Source organism: Cavia porcellus, unplaced genomic scaffold (genome assembly GCF_034190915.1).
Source record: "Cavia porcellus strain 051 isolate PalLab524CR breed Dunkin Hartley unplaced genomic scaffold, mCavPor4.1 scaffold_24, whole genome shotgun sequence".
Lineage (NCBI taxonomy): Eukaryota > Metazoa > Chordata > Mammalia > Rodentia > Caviidae > Cavia > Cavia porcellus.
Window position 1 is genome coordinate 49,853,496 of NW_026947507.1, and position 24,145 is coordinate 49,877,640.

The 24,145-nt window shown below is 46.2% G+C and overlaps 1 protein-coding gene across 1 annotated transcript in view; it reads left to right on the forward strand.

The window, feature by feature from the left end:
• The window catches only part of Slc35f1 (solute carrier family 35 member F1), a 307,407-nt gene that overhangs the window by 167,840 nt on the left and 115,422 nt on the right, over positions 1-24,145 (forward strand). Inside the window, exon 2 of the mRNA XM_003479721.4 lies at positions 14,105-14,280. Within this exon, the coding sequence (XP_003479769.2) occupies positions 14,105-14,280 (176 nt within the window). The remainder of the gene's footprint in view (positions 1-14,104; positions 14,281-24,145) is intronic.

Here is a 24,145-nt window from a genome sequence, read left to right on the forward strand (position 1 = left end):
GCATTTGACAGAGGAGCACAAGAGAGGCGATTTTAGGGAAGCAAGACACTTTCCTCTTAGCTACCAACATGGAAATAACCTCTGAGAGTGGAAGGAATGGAGGCCTTTGGTCACACAAATTTTCACAAAACAAATTGTACCCTGATCTCTTGGTCCAGAGTCAGAGGAAGATCTATTGGCTATTTGGGAAGAAAAGTTTCCCCTCACTGTCCTCCCTTCCCAGTCCTTTCAACTGCCCCTTGTCCTTCTGGGACCAAACAGGTGGCCCAGACACACAGGGCTGCCACTGCCCATTGTGTGCTTTCTAGGCCTGCACTCTCTCAGACCCTAGCAGCTCTGTGGGACATCTTCATGGGCTTCATGGGCATCAGCTTCTCTGATGGTCTACAAGTCATCCTGCTACCACACACATGTCTGTGATGTCTCCTGGCCATCTGGTACCAGTCTTGGGGGTCCTCTTCACTCAGAACTTCCATGTCCTCCTCTGTCTGGGGTAGCCTTTCCTGGCCCCAACAGAGTTCCCTCTTCAGGATTCTAGACACAGGCGGGAGAAGCCTTCAGGCAAGAGGTGTTTCAGGGCACTCTGTTTCCTTCCAGATAAAACATCCTTGTGGCAGGAGCTCACAATCCTAGAGGGAAAAATATAGACAAAACATATAACTAAATGCCTCAGTTAATGGCTTCACCATTGACGTGGTGTGAACTGGCCTCTTTCAGTCAGCTGTTTGGAGGTTAATGTCATGCCTGTCCTGCTCAGGGAACAAAGACCCAAGTCAGCCAGGCCTCTGCTTCTCGCTGCACAGATGTGTCAGGGACTAAGTCATAGACGAGACCTGTTCTGCTCTTGGCACTTACAGAACTTTGTTAAGTTTGTCTGACATGTGCTTGAGAAATAATATAATTTATGTTGCTCCAAGTAATTTAATTAGAATTCAATTAAACTGAGCAGAATGCGTCTGTCACTTCACACGTTGCATCTTGGTTACTTCACTTGCTAGTTTTGGCTGAAGATGCGGTAGGGTTATTGGGCCACAGCAGTCGTCTGAGACAGCGCATTCTGTCATCTTAGTGGCCCCAGAAGGGCAGAACCAGGCTGTGGGTTGGGGGTTCCGGAAGCTCATTTCAGAAAGGCGGGTGCTTCCTGTGCACTCACTACCTCTTTCTCCCAGGAAGCACCCAAGCATGGATCATAGGAAGAGCAGTGATGTTCACTTCCGTCTGTTGCTGTTGCCCTCCCAATTAACACTTTCCCATGAAGCAGCCCTCATGCTGCCCCGGGACATAGCCAGTCTTAGAGGGCTGCAAAGTGGGGCTGGGTGATGCTCGCTCACCCCATTCCCGTTCTAGGAAGCCACCTGACTGTCTTGGGGCTGCTCTCGGCTGTGACTGAGTTATTACAGCAGATCCCTGCCAAGGGTGCCTGCTCCTGTGGCTGCAGAAACAAGAGCACAGTCTGTCCTCCCCAGCCACCCATGAGTGAGCATGGACAAGGCAGGCAAAGGCCATCGCCGTCCCTGAGCCATTCTCAGGTGTCTGGCTGTGTCCGTGCCAGTGGTCCAGGGAGTACTGAAGGGTCCAGGAACTTGCAAGCTGCTGCCAGGAGTTGCAAAGTGGGGAGGAGGCACCCAGCTGGCAGAAAGGAACAAAAACCAAAAACACACGTGTTAGACTTAAGCTGGAGTAGTTGCTTTTTAGCTTTTGAAGTTTTGTTTTGTCTCTTTAGTGGAAATGTTAAGACACTGAGTGAGGCCATTCTCATTGTTTTCAATCTCTCGTGGGGTTTTGCTGCACACTCTTGGCCTGGGGACCTCTAGACTCCTTAGAAACATTGCAGCAGCCTGCGCTGGGTCAGAACAGTGGTCAGAGGTGTGGACTGCCACAGGCCAACTGGTCTTAACACCAGAGATGCAGAAAGGAATGTGCAGCTCAGGCTGCGGGGAGCGGGTGCTGTGGACAGGCAGTGTGTGAGCGGCAGAAATTCACGTCTCACAGTTCTGCTTGATGGGAGTCAAGGTCTCCATGCTTGACTGGAGGAGTCTGGAAAGGGGCCTTCTTCAGGGTTGCGGGCTGTCACTGTGCTCCACAGGGTGGGAAGAGCAGAGCTCTCTGGGACCCACTCCTGGTGGACGTCACCTTCTTGACCCAAGCAATTCTCCAAGTAAGACTTCCAGGGACATCGCTCAGGGCAGGGTAGGATTTCAACATAGGAATTTGGGGCTGGGGAGTGGTAAACTTTCAGTCCATGCAGAGTGGTCTGCACCCCATTTCTGTTGGGAAGCAGTGATTGCCTTTCCTGCTAGTCCACACCAGAGTGGAGCAGGGCCGACCAGAGGCGGCCAGGAACTCAGGGAAGTGCGAGGACTTGTCCCTTTGCATCCCGCAGGGATGTCCCTGCCGGACAGACCGCATTATGCTCCAGCAGGAGGAAGGTGAGGGTGTGGCCTTTGTCCAGGAAGGAGGTGGCTTTTCCCTCTTGTGCTCCTGAAATGTCCCCAGGCATAGCCTGGCCTCTCTGTGACCTGGCAGTGGCACCTCCTGCTTTTTATCCCTTGGAGCGCAAGTCTTAGGAGCACACTCCTGCCCTAGGGCAGCACAATTGCATTTGGCTGTGAACCCACTTGGCCTGTTTGTCTTGCCTTATGTGTCGCCGCAGTGCTTGTAGCTTTGTAAAAGGCAGAAACTCTTCGCCACAGGGCCAGTCCATGCTTCTCCTCCCAGCACGGTGCCCATGTGTCTCTCTCCCACTCCTGGCCACCAGCAATCTTCAAGTGTCATTCACAGACTGCCGGGCCCTGAGCCTTCTCCTGTGCTGTCCTCTGTCCTCTGCAGTCTGAAGGGTAGGCGGCTGAGAACTTGAGGGTGCTCAGCAGGATGTCCGTTTCTTCTAGCTGCCTCTCCTTCGGTTAATCATAGGATTTTTTTTTTATTAAGCTGGTAGAATTTCTCCCCCATCTCTATTATATTTAATGATGGTAAATATCTGATTTTTTATTCTTACAGGAGGCCTTTGCCACTAGAATAAGTTGCCGAGTGCAAAAATTGGACTCTCATATACTTTTAAGGCATTTTTCAGTGGTCTCTTGGAAATAGGTGAGGGAAAATTACTCCCTTGCTATCGCACTCTAGGAGCAGGACTCTCGGAATCATCTCCTGATGCAAAAGAAAAGAAAAAGCTGTGTGTGAGCTCCTTGCAAAAGACCCTGCCAATGCTGCAGGAACCAGCACCACAGTCTACTGCATCGAGGCTCAGCTGCTCTGGTTATGTGCCCCAAGTTCCTGTATGTGCTCCAAATAATGGATTTTAATTGTGTGCAGAGGAGTTCAGCACGTAGTGGGACCAATTTGGCCCATCTTCTGTACTTCAAATGCACTATACTTCATGCATAGAAGTTTGGTACATATGTAACAAAATAATGGAATGTGATGTGAGTTTTTAGTTTAAAATAGTCATCAGTCTACTTGCATTCCTTTTTTTTTATTCAGAAGATTTCAAAGTTAGATGTTTGCCATTTGGCCTCAGGGTTCACTAACATAATTCAAAGTGCAAAGCTAAAAGCATTTCATAATGAAAAATGTCAAAGGCATTTTAAAATGCGTAAAGAATGAAACCCCAGCAACACAGCCATCCTCAGATTGACACCATTCCTGCTCTCCTTGCTGTGTGAGAAACAGCTCCTCTCCTGTTTAGAACTGAGCTCTGTTGGTTTCTCAGTCATGGCATCACACAGGTCTCCTCTAATGGGCCCGGCTTTTTGTTTATTTGTTGTTTTCTTTCCTCAATTTCTGAATGGCAAACTTTCATGATTAGGAAATAAATTTGGGAGTGAAGAAATGAACCTGAGAGGCAGTTAGCAGTATTTTTGTTTTCTTACAATGTATCATGACCCAGTCTCGTAAGCACCGTGCATTAGTAGGATCCTTGGTTCTTCCAAGGGACTAACAGGTATGAAGGCTGTTATTTGGAGGGTGCCCTATGGGCCAGGGATTGTGGGAGGTAACTTAGGCACGGTGCCTTACTCAGGCCTCGTGATGACCTTCTGATCTGTGTGATTATACCCATTTTACAACTGGAACATGAATCTCAGTGAATTAGTGGATGTCTTAATTACTTTTATCTCATTGCTGAGAAAAAATACTTGATTCCCAAAATGAAGTAAGGAAAGGCTTATTTATCTTACAATTTTTTTGCAAGTTTTAGTCCATACTCAGCTGGCTTCAATGTAGGAACAGCCATTCAGGTGGCCACAGGTGACAAGAGTGAAAGAGCAAAAGAGAAGGAACATGGAGAGAAGAGTCTGTGAGTTGTCCACAAACTCTAGAAGCCACCTCCATGACTACATGAGGATTTCAGAGGACATCCAGACTCCAGCCATAACAGTGGCGAAGTCAGTGTCTAAATGCAGTCTATTCGTTTCAGCATGCTCTCATTTTACTATCCCACACTGAAAGAAAAGAGCGAAGAACTGCAGTCAAGAAAATGATTAAACAGGTTTTTTCCCCTGGTAGTTGCCACCATAATATGTGTCCCTGAGGGAATACAAGATGATCCCCTAGGATCGGGGAAGAAGCTACTATCACTACTTTGTATGGGAAAAGCAAGACAACCTTGGAATACTGCACACTCTTCCTCCTTCGAAGCTGCGGAAGGTTGTAGGAGCTGAACTGCATATTTGCGGAGGTGGCGTCTGGCCTTAGGCTTTGCGATGCTGGGTGAAGGTGCAGACTCCAGTGAGCCAGGGCCACAGGTGGTGACCCTGGCATCAACACATCTCCTGCAAGGACTTGCACAGAGGCACCTGGCTTTTCAGATTGGCCTCCTACTGAACCATCTTTGTTCCACAAAGCAATCTTGATTTGGTTCTAACAGTGAGCAGAGTCACTGGGGGCATTGTGCTTACTTCATTTCCTTGGTCAAAACCACAGAGGCAAGCTCCCCATGGAGTGAATCTCCTGCTCTGTGAGACCCTTGGCACTGGCCATCTGCACTGGTGTGTCCTGTTACGATGCTTCCTCACTCACCATCCGAGCAGGCCCTCTGCTGAGATCAGGTCTCTCCCCTGCTGGAGGGGACTGTAAGAGGCCACACGCACACACACTGGTCAGAAGACCCCATTTACACCAGGAAACCAGCCTTCCAGGACTCAGGGCTCACTTAGCAGGAGGCACATCAGTGGCTTCTCCAGACATGGTGTGGAGCGCGTGTAAGCACCTCGCTCCCAAGGCTGAGACCTCAGGTCTCATCACCGGTACCAAGCTCCCAGAAGTGCTCAGTGTGTTCAGCAGAACTTCATGGTGGCTGTCTCAGCTCCTTCTACCTGATGAAAAAATGAAGGAACTAGTTCCCACAGAGTCAAGAACAGATTTGATTCCATCAATACAAAATCTAAGGCAAAGAAGCCCCAATTAATTATTTTCTTTTTAAAAAAATTTTATTTAAGGAGAAAAAGAAAAAAAACAGAAAAAGGGTACAAGTTATACAGAATTTCAGAAAAATAAACAGTAGGAAATCACTAGTTAATAGATTACATATTGTCATCTTAGAAATAGTTGTTCAAGTTACAAAATTAAAGCATATAAAGTGGACATTCGAACAGTGAGACTGCAAACAGTTCTGTTCAGTGATCCAACAAAAGCTTAGTAATATGGTTATCTATATTATACACATAAATATACATGCAGTTATATCCTTTAGAGTACTTTCTTTTCCTCCCTTTTGTACAATGACAATTACACATTTTGGGTTTGATTACTCCCACAGTTCTTATTACTTTTTTTTGAAGAGAGTAAAACCAAATGTGACATAACAAAACAGAGTCAGTCAAATCAAAAGGATGGAAATAATACATAATGTAAAAACAAAATACAAGGTGATCAACAATGGTTACCATAATGCCTCTTGCTATCTTAAAAAGAATTGCCTATATCATCAGTTGTAATAAAATTGAACAAAACAGTAAAGAACAAAACCAACAAAACCAAAACATTGAAGACATTATAGGTCTTCAAAAGTAGATAATAGTCAGCCAGAATGGGTGTCATAATGAATCCCACTATCTTCACAGCCGCTGCCTAAACTTTTGAACCTGGTACTATCAAGCAAAACAGAATAGAGGAACATCAGTCAAAACAAGATGGCGAGAGCAATACAGGGCTTTAAATCAAGATAATGGAAAGTCAAAGTGGGTTACTATAATATATTCTGCTATTTTTAATTTATTTTTCCCTTAATTAAAAAGATAAAAATAAAAAAGTAAATAATAAAAAAAGGAGTTTGAGATAAAAGAGGGTATAACAACAAAACAGCACAGGTCAAAACAGAGCCATTTAAGCAAAATAGTGTTTCACCACAAGATATCCTAACATAAAAGTAGTTACCATAGTGTCTCTTTCCTTGAAATCTTTGAGTATAGCTTCGTATACTGTAGCATCAAACATATCAAGACAATGTAAAACCATTCGAGAGAATGACAGTATTACAGGGTATTTAGGATCAGCTAACAGAAAATGAGCAATGGTTTCTGTATAGTCTCCTTGTTTATAAAAGTTTTTGTTTATATTATCACATATAATAAAATCCAATAAGATACAACATGTTAAGACCGATGGAGACAGAAGAACAAAAGCTTGATGGGACTTCAAAGCAAGGTGATGATAAATCAGCACTAGCTATTATGATGTCTTATTTTCTCCAAAATACCTGTTCCTACCATGCAACCTTCTCTGCCTCATTTCTGTTGAGCTCTTTTTCTGTCATTAGTTGTCAGTTTGTGTTCTTCATTTCGCTTTCTGCTCCATTCATTATGGCCTCTCTGCCACTGTTTCTGGAATCTTGGTATTTTTCTTTTTTAGAATGTCCTGCAGTATTCTCTGTAAAGTTGAATTGGTGATTGCAAATTACCCTAGTTCCTCTTTATCCTGGAAACACCTTGTTTTTCCCTCAATTTCTAGGGACAGTTGTGCAGGATATATCAATCTTGGCTGGAGGTTATTATCTTTTAAAGCTTGAATTATTTCCCCCCACACTCTTCATAATTTGATGGTTGGTGCTGAGAAGTCTACTGTAATTCTGATGGGTGTTCCCCTGTAAGTGATCTATTTCTTGTCTCTGAGAGCTTTTAATATTCTGTTCTTATATTGGATTTCTGGAATTTTGATTATTATATGCCTGGGTGTAGCTCTGTTTGGGTTGTAGGTGGCTGGGGTCCTGTATGCCTCATACATCTGAGTATCTTTACCTTTTGCTAAATTAGGGAAATTCTTCTGGATTATTTCTGTGAATAGCCTTTGTAGTTCATTTGTTTGTGTCTCTACTTCTTCTTTCATGTTCTTAATTCTTAAGTTATAGATCCTTTTATCATCTTCTAGCCTTTGTATTATTGCTGTTTGTTTCCTTGTTATTTTTAAGAAGTTTTTCCTTTCATGCTCCCACATTACAGATCTGTCCTCCAGTTCAGACAATCTATCCTTAGTTTCTTTCAAACTGTTATGCCAGCTTTCAATAGAGTTTTTAGTTTCCTGGTAATCTCTTTGAACCTGCTCCACATATTCTATGTTTTTTCTATTTCTCCATCAAACAATTCTCCCCTTTTTTTCTGTTCTTCCATTCCACCATCTGTTTTTTGTTGAGTGGTGCTTAGCATTTCTCTAACTATTCTACTTATATCTTGCTTTACTTCATTAAATACTTCACTTTTGAACTCGTCTATGAGGCTCCGGAGACATCACTTTATGTCTATTGGTGCTGTGTCTGATATTGCATGTTTTCTGTCCTCATTCTCCTTTGCATTTACCTTTCCTGGATCAGTGTTCTCAGGATTGGGGACTGAGGACCCTTTCTTGTTGCTCCCTCTTCCCATAGTTTTTGTTCCTTCCATACAAGCATATGCTGGAGGCCCAGTTTCTTTCTTTGTCAGTTACAGTTTGTTTGAATCACACCGGCTAGGTTCTCCCACCCATTGCAGTGTACTAGGGAGACACAGACCTGGGCAGCCTATGCTGGGCCCACCCCTCTAGGTCAACCTACTGAAGGCTTCACTGCTAGGGGGCACCGCCAGGCTTCGGGCCCTGGTTTGGGCTAGCCTACTGGCTCTTAGTCTGTGGTGTCACCCAGGCCAAGCATTCTTTACCAATCCCACTTGAGATGGGAATATGCGACTAAAGTCACTGCAGCATCCTCTTCCGGCTAGTCTGCCTGGTCCCAGAATGTCCTCTGTTCAAGGCTCCTTATCTATGGAGGGATCCCCGTTCCTCTCACTCAACACAGGTTGATGCGGGGCTCCCCACCAGTCCTGCTCTCAACTCCATTTGCCAATTCCTGCTCTCAGAGCTTTCGCGTCTCTGTCCCTGCCTTGCCAATGCAGACATAGCAGCGGCGGCAGGAAATTCAAATCACACGGGTTCCAGCTTCGGCGTTGAGATTTTATCTGTTCTGGTTATAGCACCAGGATTGCATTTCCAGTTGGTTTCTCTCAGCTTAGTTCGTTCCTGGGTCAGCAGGGTATATCTCCCCTTGCTTAGGACTCCTCACACTGCACCATTCCTGGATTCTAAGCTGGCTATCTCAGAGATCCTCCACAACTGTTGTTATCCATCCACCATGTTCTGGAGACAGGATGCCCCAATTAATATTAAACTCCTTGAGGTATGGATTTGCCTCTTGTCTGATAATCTTCTTACAAAGAAGTTTAATTCATGCTGGATGTGTTAAAAAAAAAAAAAAAGCAAAGGAAAGAAATCTTTTAACAAAGAGCTTCCAGGTGTCAACGGCCTGGCTTCTGCACACAGGAATCTCATCAGAAGACAGTCAGTTGCTTCTCCCACCTTCCCTGGGTGACATGAGAGCTGGGCAGGATGCACAGCTGTGTTCACACAGGTATGGGAATCTGTGGGGGCACCCAGCTCTGACACTATTGGAAGGAATATCCTTACTCACACATGTGGACGGGCTTCCACTCAGACCAGAGCACAATTATTCACTCTCATGGCAGAGAATTAATTCCACACATTAGTTCCACTGAACTCCTTCCTCCTAAAAGAATGTATCTCACTAATAAGACAAGAAAGCAGGATACAACTTAGGGTTTATTTTTAATCTTATTTTGAATATCTGATTTTCAGCACAACTTTGTTCTCAGCCTTGCAGTCCATGTCTGTAGCAGAGCAAAGTGCTGCTGGTTATGGTTCTGTTGGTTTTCATGAGTACGATCTCTGCTAGAATGGGCACTCGGCTCCCAGCAGCTCTGCTTTCCCTGAGGCTCATGCATTTTTCATTGTCTCGTCCTTCTGAATCTAAAGTAGATGAGATGTCCTTTAAACACATAAACAAAGCTGGGGAACATGTGTCTCATAACCTCCTTTCCATTTCTGCTACTAAAATTATAGAGAATATGTATCTTATGTTAGGTGCATCTGGTGTGCTATTCCATATCCTATATGAATATCCAACAGCTTGCTGTGCAAAATTTCACCCTGCACCATATTTAGCATCATTTTTGCAAGATAGCACCTACCAGGCTTGTTCAAAAATGCTCCAGAAAATAGCTTATTAATCTCAGTGTCTGACTGGTAGATGGAATACAGTGAACACAAGGCATTTTTGGTGGCTCAAAGCTTGTAGTTTTTCAGGATAGGATCAGCCATCTTTTAAGTCGTCTAAGCTTTTCCTTTTCCACAGACAGATACCTGTACAAGTGTCATCCATGCATTTCGTGTTTATTGAGCATCTGTTTCCTTTCTGTCCAGCAGCTCTAAGACACCAGACCATAGAAGTCAATAAAATACATTTCTGTCTTTTCAGGAGCTCATGAACTCTCAGTACCATGAGTGAAAGTAGCGACAGGGGCATCAGATGAGGACACTTAACTCAGATATGGGGCACAGGGCAAGGCCCACAGGGGCTCCCTGGACTACGGGGAGGTGGACGAAGGGACCACAAATTAATCACAGTGGTTACCAAAGGAAAAAGTGGTCAGGAGGGGCCAAGTGACTGAACGAGCTGAGGTCCTAGGCAGAGAGCAGGGCAACATTTCTGGGTAACACAAATTTGTCCATCTGCTAACAGAACAAAGGCACACTGGGCAGCGGCAGTTAACAGACTGCCAACACGTGGGCTCTGGGCTTCTTCATATGTCCTTCACTCACTCACTCTTTCCTCTGGTTGCAGTGGCCCCAGCAGCAGCTCCGTGGTGCAGACTCCTGTACCAGGAGGGGTTCATACCTTCGCATTCTTCTGCATGGCCAGACCACCACAGTTTACATGAGCAGCAACTGAAGGACATGGCCCTTCACTAAAACCTGAAACTGAAAGCAGCAGCTCTGTGGCTCCACTTGGTTAAGGAAGCAGGAAGAAGCCATGATGACCTCTCCATGAGCTCCCATGCACAGCTGTCTTGATGGCAGTGCTCGTAGAGAGGCAGTCAGGCCAGGGTTCCTCTCTTCGTCTGTACTGTCTGCTGGGTTTCTCTGGAAACCAGCCCCTTAGGCTGTTTGGTGTATGGTGGCCTAGTGTAGTAATGAAGAGGTCAGGACTGGGAAGGATGTCACCTAGCTTCCATATAAGTCTTCCCAGTGTGGTCTTAACTGGTCGCTTACCCTCTCTCAGCATCAGTGATGATCTGCAAAATGGGACCACAACAATGCCTGTCTTCTAAGGGCTTCTAGGGATTCAGTGTGATAGTTCAAATAAATTTAAGCCCAACATAAGAAAAACTTATTAAATCAATAAGGGTTGATTAATTAATTTCACCTTAATTGGCTCCATTTTATTCAAGGTTGTGTAGGAACCCAGTTCCCAGGGTGGAGTCTAATAGCTGCTGGTCACCAGGGCTGCCCATCTTTCTGTGTAGTGTGTGCTGGTAGGAGGTGAGTACCACTCTGCAGGGGAGCCCAAGAAAGATGGAGTCTCCCTCTTCCATAAGTAATCTGTCATCTTGTGTGGCTGATTTTGCTCAGAAAGGCATGAATGTTGTCAGGGCTCTGAATACCATGGTGGTCATCTGAAGAGCAGCAGAAGGACCAGGCCACCTCAGAGGTCTCTGCCCTTTCCCCACAGGGACACCTTCTACCCCAGCATCCTCAGGCAGATGTACTCAGTGCCAGGAACAATTCTGGGACTTACTGGCTGGAACACTACCCACTTCTCTCTCACTGAAAAATGTGAGTTGTTAGGAAAATAATCAAGAGTGGCCTATGATAAGCTAATCATTAATCTGCTATACATGTTAGCCATTATTTTAGCTGTCACTGGTATTGTTATGTGGTGGCTGGATCACACTTCCTTAGAGAACTTTTTGAATTCTTCCCAGTCAACACCAACTCCCACTGCTTCTGGTTCACTCTCTCCCTGCCCCCCACATCAGAGATTTCATTCCCTTGGTTTCCATGGCAACAGGATTATTTTGGTTCTCCTCACTCAGCCAGAACTTATCATTTAAAGGCTGGCAGTTACTACAAATCATCCTTGCCAATTCTTCATTCTGTGTACCTGCAGGCAGCCTTCGGTGTGCCAGCAGTCTCCTCCACCAACATCTTTCCCATGGTCTTCTTGGACCAGGCCCTGTCCTGACCTCTGCTTGTCCTGTGTCCTCTACAGACTGACCCCAGCAATGTGCCAGTCCCAACCTGCAGACTTCTCAAGGGTCTTTCCTGAGTCCCCTTATTTCCTCTCTTTCGGGGTGTTGTTTATTTCTGGCGCATTCACCATCACTTTTGTAAGTGTGCCCTCCACATATTTACCTCCTCCTGGCTGACCGCTCTCTGATTTTATGATGCTGAACCGCTTGGACACTGTGGTCTTGCCACCACAGCTGGCTCCTTATCGTGGTTTTTGTCAGTGAATATTACATGTCTCTTAGCTTAAGAACTGTTAATTCTGATTCTTCTCTTACCCGGCCTCTTTGTAAAATCACCTTTCCACTCTCATGGACTATTTCATGCAGCATGCACCCAGCCCACCTGCACGTCCCCCACTCTCTGCCTCCTTCATGGGGTCTTCTGACCTCAGACTCAACGGAGAGCACTGTGTGACCTTCGTCTGGGGAAGGCAGAGGTGGGGGCAGAGGCAGAAGAAAAGAGGAGGTGACTGCCTGCAGAGGCTGGGAGTTGCCTGCTAAGGCGCGGGGAACATTCTGGAGGCAGCAGCATGTGCAGTGGCACAGAAGTATGTGGTGCCCAGGGAGGTGCAGGTGGCTCACGAGGTTGGGGTGCTGGCCCATGGAGGGTGGCACATGGGGAGCAGAGGAGGAGGTGGGTGGTCAGGAAGGGCAGTAGGGTGTCACCTCATGACTGGCTGCCATATGCCATGGTGAAGCCGAGTGACCGGGACAGTATGGAGCTTTCCCTCTCCGCCATGGGTACACAGCCGTCTCTGTGTGGTGAGGGCAAGACTGACAGAGCAGCAAGTGCCAACTCTTCCCACCCTGGCTGTCCCTCAGGGTGGCGGCTGGGCCAGCCGGCTTCTCCCTCCCCCACCACAGGCTTCTTCAAACCATGGAAGCTGCAGCGTTTCCCCAGGGCAGCCCTCCGCTTCCTGGGCACAGGCCTCTCGGCCACCCTGGCCCAAGGGAGTGCCAGCCTGGTCCATGCAGATCATGCCCACAGACCTCCAGATCCGCAGGGAGGGTGCAGGGTCCAGGCAGCAGCTGATGTGTCATAAGCATATCCTTGACTCTTTCTAGAGACTGAGTTCAGGAGTCAGGGCCAGAACCTGGACACAGGTTAACCTCAGGGCAGCATCATCAAGGGCCTGCAGGCTTTGATAGCCCTTCTCTTCCTCAAGAAAGCACCTGTGACTGGTGCTTTTTGTTTTAAATCAAAACCACATCAAAGGAGTTCCCAGGAGTCTGCTTCTTCCAGAGTAATAGACTTATGGCTGCCATGGGGAAGGAAGCTCTGATGCTGTCCTATGGTGCCCACTACAGGGGTCAGTGCTGTGGAAAGGGCACAGGAGACACTGGCATGGCTGGAAAGGTATTCTTATGCCACCACTACTGTGCTGCAGAACTGCCTTCAGGACTTAGTGTGAACTATGCAAGCAGTCGCCCTTCAGGCAGAAGAGAGCAGACAGCTAGTACTTAGGAGAACTTTCCAGAGCAAGTGGAGGGCTAGGTGTCAGAAGGGAGAAGAGGGGCTGCTCCGGGTTTTCAGGGGTGGTGTGGCCCTTTCACCCGAGTGTTTCTGGGCCCAGGGCTGCAATCTGTCGACAAGTGCCTTCCTGTAATGGATGCTGGGAATCTGCCGAGGAAGCAGAGACCGGGACCCAGGCAAGTTTTGTTGTTTCCTAGTTCTGTGGCTGACAAATCTCTCACCAGGTTAAGCTTTCGTTCCTAATTCTGCAGATGCCTCAGCACTGCATATGATATTGCTGGAATGGAGAAAATAAAATACTTGCTGCCCTTAACTTAGAGGAGTGGTGGAGGACACAGAGTCCTCTGTCAACATGCAAGCCAGGTTGCCCAGCAGCCCAGCATCACATGACGGTTGTGCCGTGATGTACACAGTCAGTGGGGTCCTGAGAGGGGTGACGGGAGATTCAGAAAAACTACAGACACCTAATGAAAGGAAAGCAGGACTGGGTGGGGTTTGACTTCCCTGATGGAGAGGCAGTGACAATCCAGCACAGCCTGCATCTTTGTTTATACATAGTAAAGAAGGAGGAAGCACATGCCAGTGCCGAAACTGTAAGGTTTCAGGGTTTTGCTGAGAACACAGAAAGTGGAACATTCTCAGAGCTACCTGTGCTGTAGTTAACAGGGAGGAGCATGAAGGCTGAACACATGCTGGGCTGGCCCTGCTCTAGTCCCAGCAGCTTGTTCGCACAGCGGGCCTCTGGAGCACCCTGTCCCCAGGGCCAGCTTGCTCCAGCCCTGAATGTGTGGTCAAGCTGCTGCTGAGCTGCTCCTTAAATAGCTGTTTTTCTAAACTAAACCCTCAGCATCCAGGTTTAACTGCAGTGTTGGTACTTTGTGATAAGTTAGTGGGTTCTGGGTTACAGTTTATTAACTTGTCTCTAAAAGGTTGGTTCACTGTCATTGACCTGTTGGCTCCTAGGAATAACCAGTATATCTTAACTGCCATTGTTTTAATGAACTTCCTGTTTCTTTCTCAGGGAGATGCTAATCTCTGTGGCGCTGGGCCAGGTACTGTCCCTCCTCATCTGCGGAATTAGCTTGACCAGCAAGTACCTGTCAGAAGATTTCCACGCCAACACGCCAGTTTTTCAGAGCTTCCTCAATTATATCCTTCTCTTCTTGGTCTACACCACCACCCTCGCTGTCCGACAAGGTAAGTTCTTGGAAACACCAGGTGTTTGCCTTTTACAAACTGAGAAGAATGTGATCTGTAACTTGATGACCTTTTATCATTTATAGGGTCAGCAAGACCATTCCAAACCCCAGACCTCACTTTTCTATTTTTTTTAGAAATATCACCAACAAAATAAATGAATAAACCACAAAGCATAAATTGTGCAGATAAGCAGGAAGTACAAGTGCTTGTATAGGTGGAAATGTATGATTGCTTACACCAGAACTGCTTAATTACAATACTTTGGCCAGTTTTAGTTTTCACGTGTGTAATGTTTGATATACTGTGTCAACTTGAGAAGCCTAGAAGTCTAACTAAGTAACTCAGCAGTTCTACATCCTAGGGTGTACAGGACATGCCCTAGGGTGACTGTTCACAGCCAGCACGTTGTACTGGTCGATTCATTGTGTCAACTTGAGAAGTTTAGAAGTTTAGCTAAGTGACTGGTAGGGCCCATGGTCCTCACTCTGTAAATATCCTCATCTTGTATTAGAGGAAAACAGGGGGATGGTGTACCTATAAAGGACCCACCCTGTGCGGGTAACCTGCTTATAATAAAAAGGAGGAGAAAAGGTTTGTTCTCCCCATTTTTGCTTTTGTCACTTAGCTGTTTTCGATCACCGCAAACAGCTGAGCCACAGCCACAGCACCCTGCCTTGGAGCCAGCTGAAAGTGGACTGAAACCTCCACAGTGAGCTAAATAAACCTTTCCTCCCTTCGTTTTGGATGTTGAATATTTTGTTTCTGCAGTGAGATAAATGTAACTAATACAATATTAGAGGAGAATACAAATGAACATGCTGAGATTGAAATAATTTGGGATTTTTTTTAAAGTGTTATAGAAGCTAATTTCATTTACTTTTCAAAAACTGGTGTTATTAGTGTTTTTGTTTTGTTTTGGCTTGGTTTGGTTTAGTTTTTTGAGACAAGGTGTTACTATGCAGCTCAGGCTGGCCTCAGACTCATGGTACTCCTGCCTTAGCCTCTCAAATGCTGGGATTACAGGCATACACAGGCTATTTTAAAAAATATTTGAACATTAGTAGACAAAATTACTTTAAGGATAAGTATAAGCTAAAATCATAGCTGACAAGCTATAGAGATTGAATCTCAGTAGTTTCTTCAGTGTGCTTTGGGACCTAAAGTTCCAACTGATATAAATGTGTTGCCCAGTGGTTACCTAGCATTTGACAAAGGGTTTTTAAATCAGGACCACTATGTGAGGGCATGGGAATGCATGAATTACAAATAACTTCTGGGACCGGGAATGGGTGGCTTGGCACACCAAGAAGTAAGCTCCGAGTTGAACATAAAACTCATTTTATGTGATTTATAATCAGTATGAAAAAAATCAGTTAGCCCAGTACAAGGTATATAATTAAGAATAATACGATTAAATTAAGAACAATTTTTGCAAAATTCTAATGCTAAAAAAAGTTCACAGGGAAGTAACGAATTTATCTTTTCTGGTGATTTTTATAGCTAAAGTCTAAACTATGAGGCAGTGGATTAGACCATGGCCTGGTTCCTAACCATTTCACCTCCACAAGTCTAGATATTTACCATGAATGTACATCAGGGAACGACAATTAAGCATCTGAACAGCAGAGGGAATAATCTCAGCAGTTATGGGAGAAGCCAGAAAACACCATCCAGGAAAAGACCCAAAGTTAATCCCATCTGGTGTGACTTTCTAGGGTGCCAGCCACTGTGTCTGTGAATTACACCCCAGGAAACAGGTATTATTCCCAAAACTTATCAGTGAGAAGGCCAAAGTGCAGGTGTCCTCGGTCTGCAGGAGGGTGTAATTGGGAGTAGAAGGGGCCACCTCAGCTGGCTCGGGAGGCTGAAAGGACTGAAGACCTTTGGGGCAAAAGGAAGGATTGTTTCCTAGAGATTCAGTGCCCTGGTGTAAGCTCTGGAGAGGCAGAGGTCCTGACCGTGCAGGAAGCAGGGTGCGGAGGGAAGATGGTGACAGAAGAGGCCAAGGTTAGAGTGGACAGAGGCTCTGATCGACTCCCAGGCGGCCGGGGACCTGTTTCCACTGCACTGTCTCCTGAGATGCTTTCTGCCTCAGAGCATCATCAGATTTGCCAGCAGGTCTTCATTTGGGTGTGTACTAAAAAAGTCTCATTATTCAGGTCCTCCAGATTTGGTGGTGGCGGGGGTGAGCAACATGGTGGAGGAAGGAAAATCTGGTGCATGGGGGAGGATTCCAGCCCAGCCACAGCTTTCCCAGAGCCCTGAGGCTGCAGGCTGGTCTGAGCTGGCTGTCTCCCAGCTCTCCCCACAGACTTCTCCCATCCCACCAGGGCCCTGGGTTACACTGATGCCACCTTGTTTGCATAGCAGCAAAAAGTAGACTCAGAGATACAGTTTTTTTAAACAGATCTCAATCATTTTTATCATACAGCTTCTAAAAATGTGTGGCTTCCACATTCAAACGTGATAAAATGCAAAAAGCCTCCATGAGCATTAAGGATGATAACATTAAAAAATCTCATAAAATTTGACTTCAAAGTAAACCGAGTCCTCTCAATGAAATTTGTGTGGAACCAGGGATCAAAAGACACAGGAGTAGCAGGTTCCAGGCAAGGCTCCAGCATGAAGTAGGGGTTTGATTCTTAATTTCTACGAATATTTGAGTAACATCCTCCTGAACAATAACAAAAATTATATCCTGTTAAGCAAAGTTCAAATCTAGTCCTCTTTGTGGTTAGAGGCAGGTTTTCTTCCAGGTGGTTCTAAAGCTCCAAAAGGATGCTCCTGGATCAGCATGACCAGGTCCCCGGAGAGCAATGCTGTTACTGAGCTGCAAAGGTGGAGTCTTGACTCTCCAGAAGTCCTGGGACAGTGCCACTGTCCTAAGCCTGCTGAGGGTACGTCCTTGGAGCCTCTTAGAATCTTTGAGTCTTCTGAAGGACACTGCTTAGCAAACTTCAATACCAATTCCCTTCAGGTCACACTGATTTTTGCTTCTCAAGTAGAGTTAAATAGATTTGGCCCCCATTGTATAGAACAATTTCATTTCCAGAATTGCTAAAATGAGGTCATAGTAGATACCCCAGGGGGATTTGGATTATGTCAGGCACAGAGGAAGAGCACATTTGGGACCGGGGTGTCACATGTATCATGCTAGGAAACAATGAGAAAATCAGAAACCACTTCTAGCAGAGCTGCCTGCACACCTATGCCACAACCAGAGCCCTCAGGTCCTGTTGGTGGGGACACTGCATGGTAGTACCACTTTGGAAGGCAGCTTGGCATGTGCTTATACAGTTAAACGTGCACGTGCCTTGTGAGCCAAGGGTCACTTTCTTCTGGGAGAAATGGAAGCACGGTGTCCACACAGGAAACTGTGTGCACTGCTCAGCTGCTTCATTTATGCCTGCTAAAGGCCATAAACTATCCTTCAGTGCCACTTAAGATAAAGAAAATGGATAAATTCATGCAATGGAAGGCCACTCATCAATAAAATGGAAAAAGGTCCCATTCCTGCACCAGTACAGACCGGTTTCCAAAGCAGCACACTAAATGCAAGAAGCCAAACACAAAGGCATCTCCACTGTGTAACTGCACGCCATGTGGTTGTATGCTGTTGTGGGAAAGGCAGTATATCTGATGCACAGAAGAGAGATAGGAGTAGCCAGGGCCTAGGTCGTCACTGTGAAGCAGCAGTCAGCGAATTTTGGGGCCCATAGTACTGTTCTATGCACAGTGTACCCCCCGAAGTCACAGTTCAGAGTTAGAGACCTCATTGTTCATGGGATTCTTCCTTAGAGCTCAACTGATAATCGTTCACAGAAGCCCCACAGCTTTGTGGAAGGGCAGCCACCCTCCGCTGTTGTTTCTGAGTGCTCCTCAGTCCTCCCTGCTGCTGACTGGCCGCTGCCTCATAGTCCGCCTGGCAGAGGCACCAGCATCCCACATCAGGACAACGCTGTACCGCATGTGGCCTCTCTGGGGGCTTCGTTTTGTTCTTCTTAAAGCCCTAAGGGCCCTAAGATGCCACAAAACACCCTGTACCTTCTAAGGATTTATTAATACAGTATTTTATTAAATTAAATTACATAACTGTGAGACACACAGCATGTTTAGGGTTTAGCGTTAGGGTTAGGGTTAGGTATTAAAACTAGGCACTTATAGGCAGTTTTCTGACCATGTCTGAAATTTGCAGTTTTTCACATTTCATGGGTACTCTAGGAATGTAACTCCTGCATATTTCAGGGATCCCCTGTATCTCAAATACATACTGGCCCCATGGCTATGTACTTAAGATAGATGAATTTTATTGTGTATGAATTATACTTCTATGTACCTGACCAGAAAGGGGAAAAAGAAAGAAAATGGACTGTTATAGCCTGAGGTTATCTAGATGGAATAAGATATTGTTGGACTCAGGATTTCCAGTCTCTAGCTATTCCTTCAGTCACAGCTCTCAGGAAATGCCATTTAAAGTGACCCGCTTTATGTGGGATCGTTTTAAACTACAAGAATGAGTGCCCATCCCCACTCCCTGCATACATCTACTGCAAAGAACCTGCAAGTGTCACGTGACCCATCAGGCTTATCATCCATTGGACAGTGCAGAAGACCACAAAAGACGTGGTGTGTCCAGCAGAAACTGTCCTGTTGGGGTGAAAGTGTGTGGCCCTGAGAGTGACCCCTGACACTGATCCCTCAGTGCCACTGTGTGCTGAGGGAGGCCTAGATGGACAGAGGTGGACTTGAATGTGCACCACCGCCACTGTCCTTTAATGGATGCTCCTGTAAACATGCACACTCCCACACAAGCATGCCTTTCACATCAGCCCTCCCTCCCCCATCCCCCACACCACGTTTCACTGATGAAGCCCCTCAGCCTCGCTCCCTGTCATCAGCACAGGCCTGCATGGGGAGAGCTGTCCCAGTATCATCTGGGGTCTACGTGGACTGCACCTCGGGCCAGGTGTGCAGTGGTCTCCGAGCCTGGAGGCTGCGCAGGAGGTGACACTTACAGCGCTGGATGTGGGTAAGGGCCTTGTGCTAAAAACAGCTTCCTGTGGAGTCAGGGAAGCAAGTTCATCATTTTCATTAAGAGTCACAATCAGGGAACAGATGCCTACAGTGAGCGGAGCTGCTCTCAGAGGTCTCCAGCACACCAGAGCCTGCAGTGGCATCTGTAGAGTCAGCCGCAGGGACCCCAGAGGATAGCAGCCCGATGTCTTGGGGTGCATGCCACTCCCACACCCTCAGTAATTGCTTGGCTTCTCTGGTTTTGGTTTCTCAAGTCCGGGGCCCACAGAGGAGTTGGCAGTGAACCCACTTAGACGTGGCCCTCAAGCTCTGCACGTGTCCGAGGGACTGGGCCCCTGGTGACCACATGAGAGGACCAGAGGGCCCTAACTGCCAGGGGAGGAAGGCATGAGAGGTGCATGTGGCCTTGAGCACCTTCTGTTCCATGGTCTTGAACTCCTTTCTCAGAAACTGTGTGAGTGTTGCTTTCATTTGCCTTTAATAGCTTACTTAGTCATTTCTCAGAAAATATATAACTTCAAGAATTATATTTAGGATTTATTACCTTAGTGCAATAAATTAAAATTAATTTTAAATAAGTAGAGTCTTTTGGCTTGCCTGGGCCACACCAAGTGAAAAGGAACTGTCTTGAGCTGCATATAAAATATAGAAATTTAACGTGTATAAATAGCAATTCTTTTTTCATATTTTCATTATATGATTTTTAAAAAGTAGGCAAATCACCCTCCACCCACAGGTTGACTTGCCTGGTTGAGACCTCTTGAAGCGCCAGTGAGTTTCCCTAACTTGCTTGTGCTGCTTCTTCCCATGTTATTAATCTGGATAACAACAGAAACTGCCTCCTGGGGTCCCTATGAGGCACAAGAGGTGACACACAAAACTCCCAGCAAGTGTGCAGTGTACAGACAGCATCCCATCAGTAGGATGTGCTATTGCCAGCATTTGATGAGCTTAATAAATAGTTGTTCTTCCTCCAGAAGTCAGATTGCATACATGTCATTTGAATTTGAATGACTTCTCTCATGAGGGCCCAACCCAGTGGTCACATTCCAGCATTCTTATTATGGCTTGGGTCTAGATGACCCCGGAGCCTCATGCAGTCATGGGTGGGGCTTTTTCAGAGGTGGCTGAGTTTAGAGTGTGTGATGTGAGGATTAAGGGTGCATTGGTTACTAAATCAGCCCACTGACTGGTTTGGCACAGTCCTCAGTGCGAGCCCTACCCAGAGGCATAGTCCAGGGCATAGTGCTTCTGCCTGAGAAAGTCAAGCCAAGAGAAACAGTGAGCGCTGGCTTGTCTGGAAGGGTCAGACCTGCCCTTGACTTCTGGACATATCTGTACCCACACAGTCTCATGAGGATCTGGAAATGGAAGAAAGGGACCCCAAAGGAAGAAATTGAAAGAGCTACTTCCTAGGCCCCATGCCCACTCCAGGAGAGGAAGGCTTTGTTCTTAAACTTTGCTTAGGACCATGAATTCCTAAGCAGAATTCCACTCTCTCTGGTCTCTGCCCTTTCATTGTGTATGTTTCTTATCTCTCATTTCCTCTCTTTGTCCCACCCTCTTCCTTCCCAGACAGTTTTAACTGATATTTGAGCGAGGAAAATAGGAAGGAAAACATCTCCCTTCCCTTAATGGAGACAGGAATGTGACACACCTATATGATGAAGGGAAAGACCCAATTCTGTCCAAAGGTATGTCTGTAGATAACCACTCCTGGTCACTGTTCTTTGCTCAGAGGGCAAAGATATGGTCAACTGTCATTCGCTCAGTTTGACCACCTCCTTTCTTGAAGGCTCCTTCTTCCATGACATGCACAGGATGCATCTGTGAGCTACAGACAACTGAGCACCTGTACGGAAAGCAAATAGATAGAGCAGCTGCAGAATCCACTGGCTGCTGCCCAAGTCTAAGGCCAGCTGGAGAGGAAGAGGAAGAGGAGGCTTGTCTGAAGCCAGGCTGGAGAGCTTTCTGTCTAGGCTGTGTCCCTGAGCACTTCTAACAGGCAATCACTTCTTGGGACAGGAGCCATAGACGCCCTGGGAGGCCCCATCATGGCAGCAGTGATGACTTCAGACACATTCCAAGAGGGAGAGGGGTCACTATCATATCCTCAGAATCCCACATGTTCATCAGTGAAGAGCACATCCCTGTCAAGTCCATTTCAGTGGATGCTGCTAGAAGAAACCTCAAAGCAAAGACCCATCCCTACTGTGCACTCCAAAGACAAGAACTGCCTATAGCAGGCTCATCAGAACATCCGTTCCCATTTTTGGCAGGCTGAGAATATTCAATATTATTTCTCTTTCAAATTTAAAAGGTAAAATTAGGATGTTTGTTAAAATTAGGATGGAGAAAAGAAAATTCTTAAAAAATGATCCAAAGTGGAAGAGAACCCACAAAATGCCTTGGGAAATGCAGAGCACATGGGGTCACACAGACAGAGACATGGCTCTGGTTCTCCTGTGCCCTAGGTCGAGGGAAAGATGCCCTTTGCAGATGTGGCACTGCTGTCCCACTGCTGGCAAAGAGGAGGAGCCTGTGTGCACACTCACGGGAACACCAAGGCCTAAGCAGACCCAAGCAGCAGCTGCCCCATGGCACGGACATTTATTCTGGTGTTTAGCTTCCTGGTTGTCATTTGCTCAGGCTGAAACTTTCCTCTGTGCAGTGTTAAATGTAGGACCATTATAGCACAGTTTTGAGCAAACTATTGATTTAAAACTTTCGTTAGACTAAAAGAACAGTTAGATCACTCAGAAGCAGGCAGAGAACTGAACTTCTAAAAATGAAGTGCAGGAACTTGCTAAGTACTTCTTTAGACAAAGAAATGTGTAGGCATTGCTTATGTAAGTGACATAAATACAGGAGTCTCAGAAAGATAAATGATGATGTTATTTACTCTGGGGAAATGTAACAGCTCCAAGCCTTGATTTCTCTTGTTTGACCGCAGATATATTAAGTAGTTCAGATAATAAGGAAAAATTCTGGGAAGTGTGTTTCCATACTGAGTCACTCAACTCAGCTGTCAGCCTAATGAACAGCCCCTCTTAGAGACGTTCTAGAATTTTAGGTTGACCTGGGTTTACGTCTGTGTCTTCCTGGTTGCTGAGACAAAATACTGACACTGTGTGTGATGGAGGAGAGGTTTATTTTGGCTCAGGCTTTGGAAGTTTCAGTCCTTGGATGGTCAGTGGCAAGGTGAGGGCCTGAGGGAGGAGAGCTGCTCAGGCATGGTGGGCAGGAAGGAGAGGGAGAAGGAAGAAAGTGGCAGGGAGAGGCATCCCTCCGGCCACGCCCCAGTGACCCACATCTTCCGGTAACCTTACCTCTCATTACATTTAGCTATAGTTTCCCCATGTTTCAGACCTGTGCAAAAGCCCTCCCTTTGAGCCTCTCAATATCTATTATTTGAATCATCCTTGAGGAGCACATCCCTGTCGATCCAGAAGGCTCCAGCTTGATTACAGCTTATTCACACATTTCTTTTTTTTTTTTTTTGTCTTTTTCCTTTTTATCGGTACCGGGGATCGAACTCACGACTGCCTGCTTCCAAGGCAGGCGCTTATGCCGCTGAGCTAAACCTCCAGCCCCTACATTTCTTATATAACTTGCTTCTGCTTTCCCCATCACTTATTTCTTTGTGATTCACTCTAATTTTTACCATTTATTATTCACTTATTCAGCAAGGGCTTTGGGAATGCCTTCACCTTCCAAGTGCTATGGCACTTGGTGTGAAAGACTACCTCATCCAGTAAAGACGTCTCTGTCGTCTGTTCACCACCACCCTCCCCCGGCATGCTCACAGACAAGGACAGTGACAAGCAGAGTCTCTGATTGCAGATGCACAATTTGAGGCTGCTCTACTCTCCTATCCAACACTCATATCCTTCATTGCAGTGTGCTCACTTGGCCTCTGTCATCCATTCCACATCAGTTTTCTGAATTTTCCCATCAGGAAAACCCCAGAAGCAGCACTTAGAGTCAGTCCATTGCTGTTACTGAGCCTTTCTGGAACAGAGCACATGCCCCTGGCAAAGAAGACCCCAACTTTGCATTAGGAAGAGCTACATTCTCCTGTCTGGCCCAGTACCACCTCATGCCTCATCATCCCCCTGGGAGCGTACTGAACAAACATCATCCTCTGCTTCCCTTAGAGCAAGTTGTGGCAATTGGTTGGCTGCTGGATTCCATGAGGTAGACCAGTTGGCTGTTCTCATGATCACTGATGACTCTTCAGGCCCTTGAAAGTCTTTTTTTCCTGTACCAGCAATGACAGAGGGCTCCCTTGTGTGATTTAAGTGCCCTCTCTGGTTAGAGGCAAATAGCCCTTTCCTTTCTTGGCTTACCTCTCTGATGTCTGACTTCTCTAGGTGACTTGGTAAGGTACCTCCAGCACTTGAGTTCTGAATTTCAGCTGTTTCCAAAAACCCCATAAAATATTAGAAACCACAATAATCTTATATTATAAAGTCAAACCAGTGGGGAATATCAGCGTTCACGGGCTTTGTCCTGATGCTGACAGAAGTTGGCATTCTCTGGAGCCCTCAGAATCTGCAGAAAGGGCAGGAAAGAGAGCAAAGCATCCACCTCTGGCTTGGCCAACTGGACCCTCTTATTGTCCCAGGGTGCAGCAGATTCCATCCAGCAAGTGGTCATTGCATTTTCAGAGTGTAAGATATCATCTCAGACTATTCTAGAACAGTTAGTTAGTGGTGTCTTGATGGTAGGGTCACAACATGCACAATTTCCAACAGTCCTAAGTTTTTAGAAAGTAGCACAGATACTACCCAATCACAGGTAGCCATGGTTATGATTGCTTTGCAGA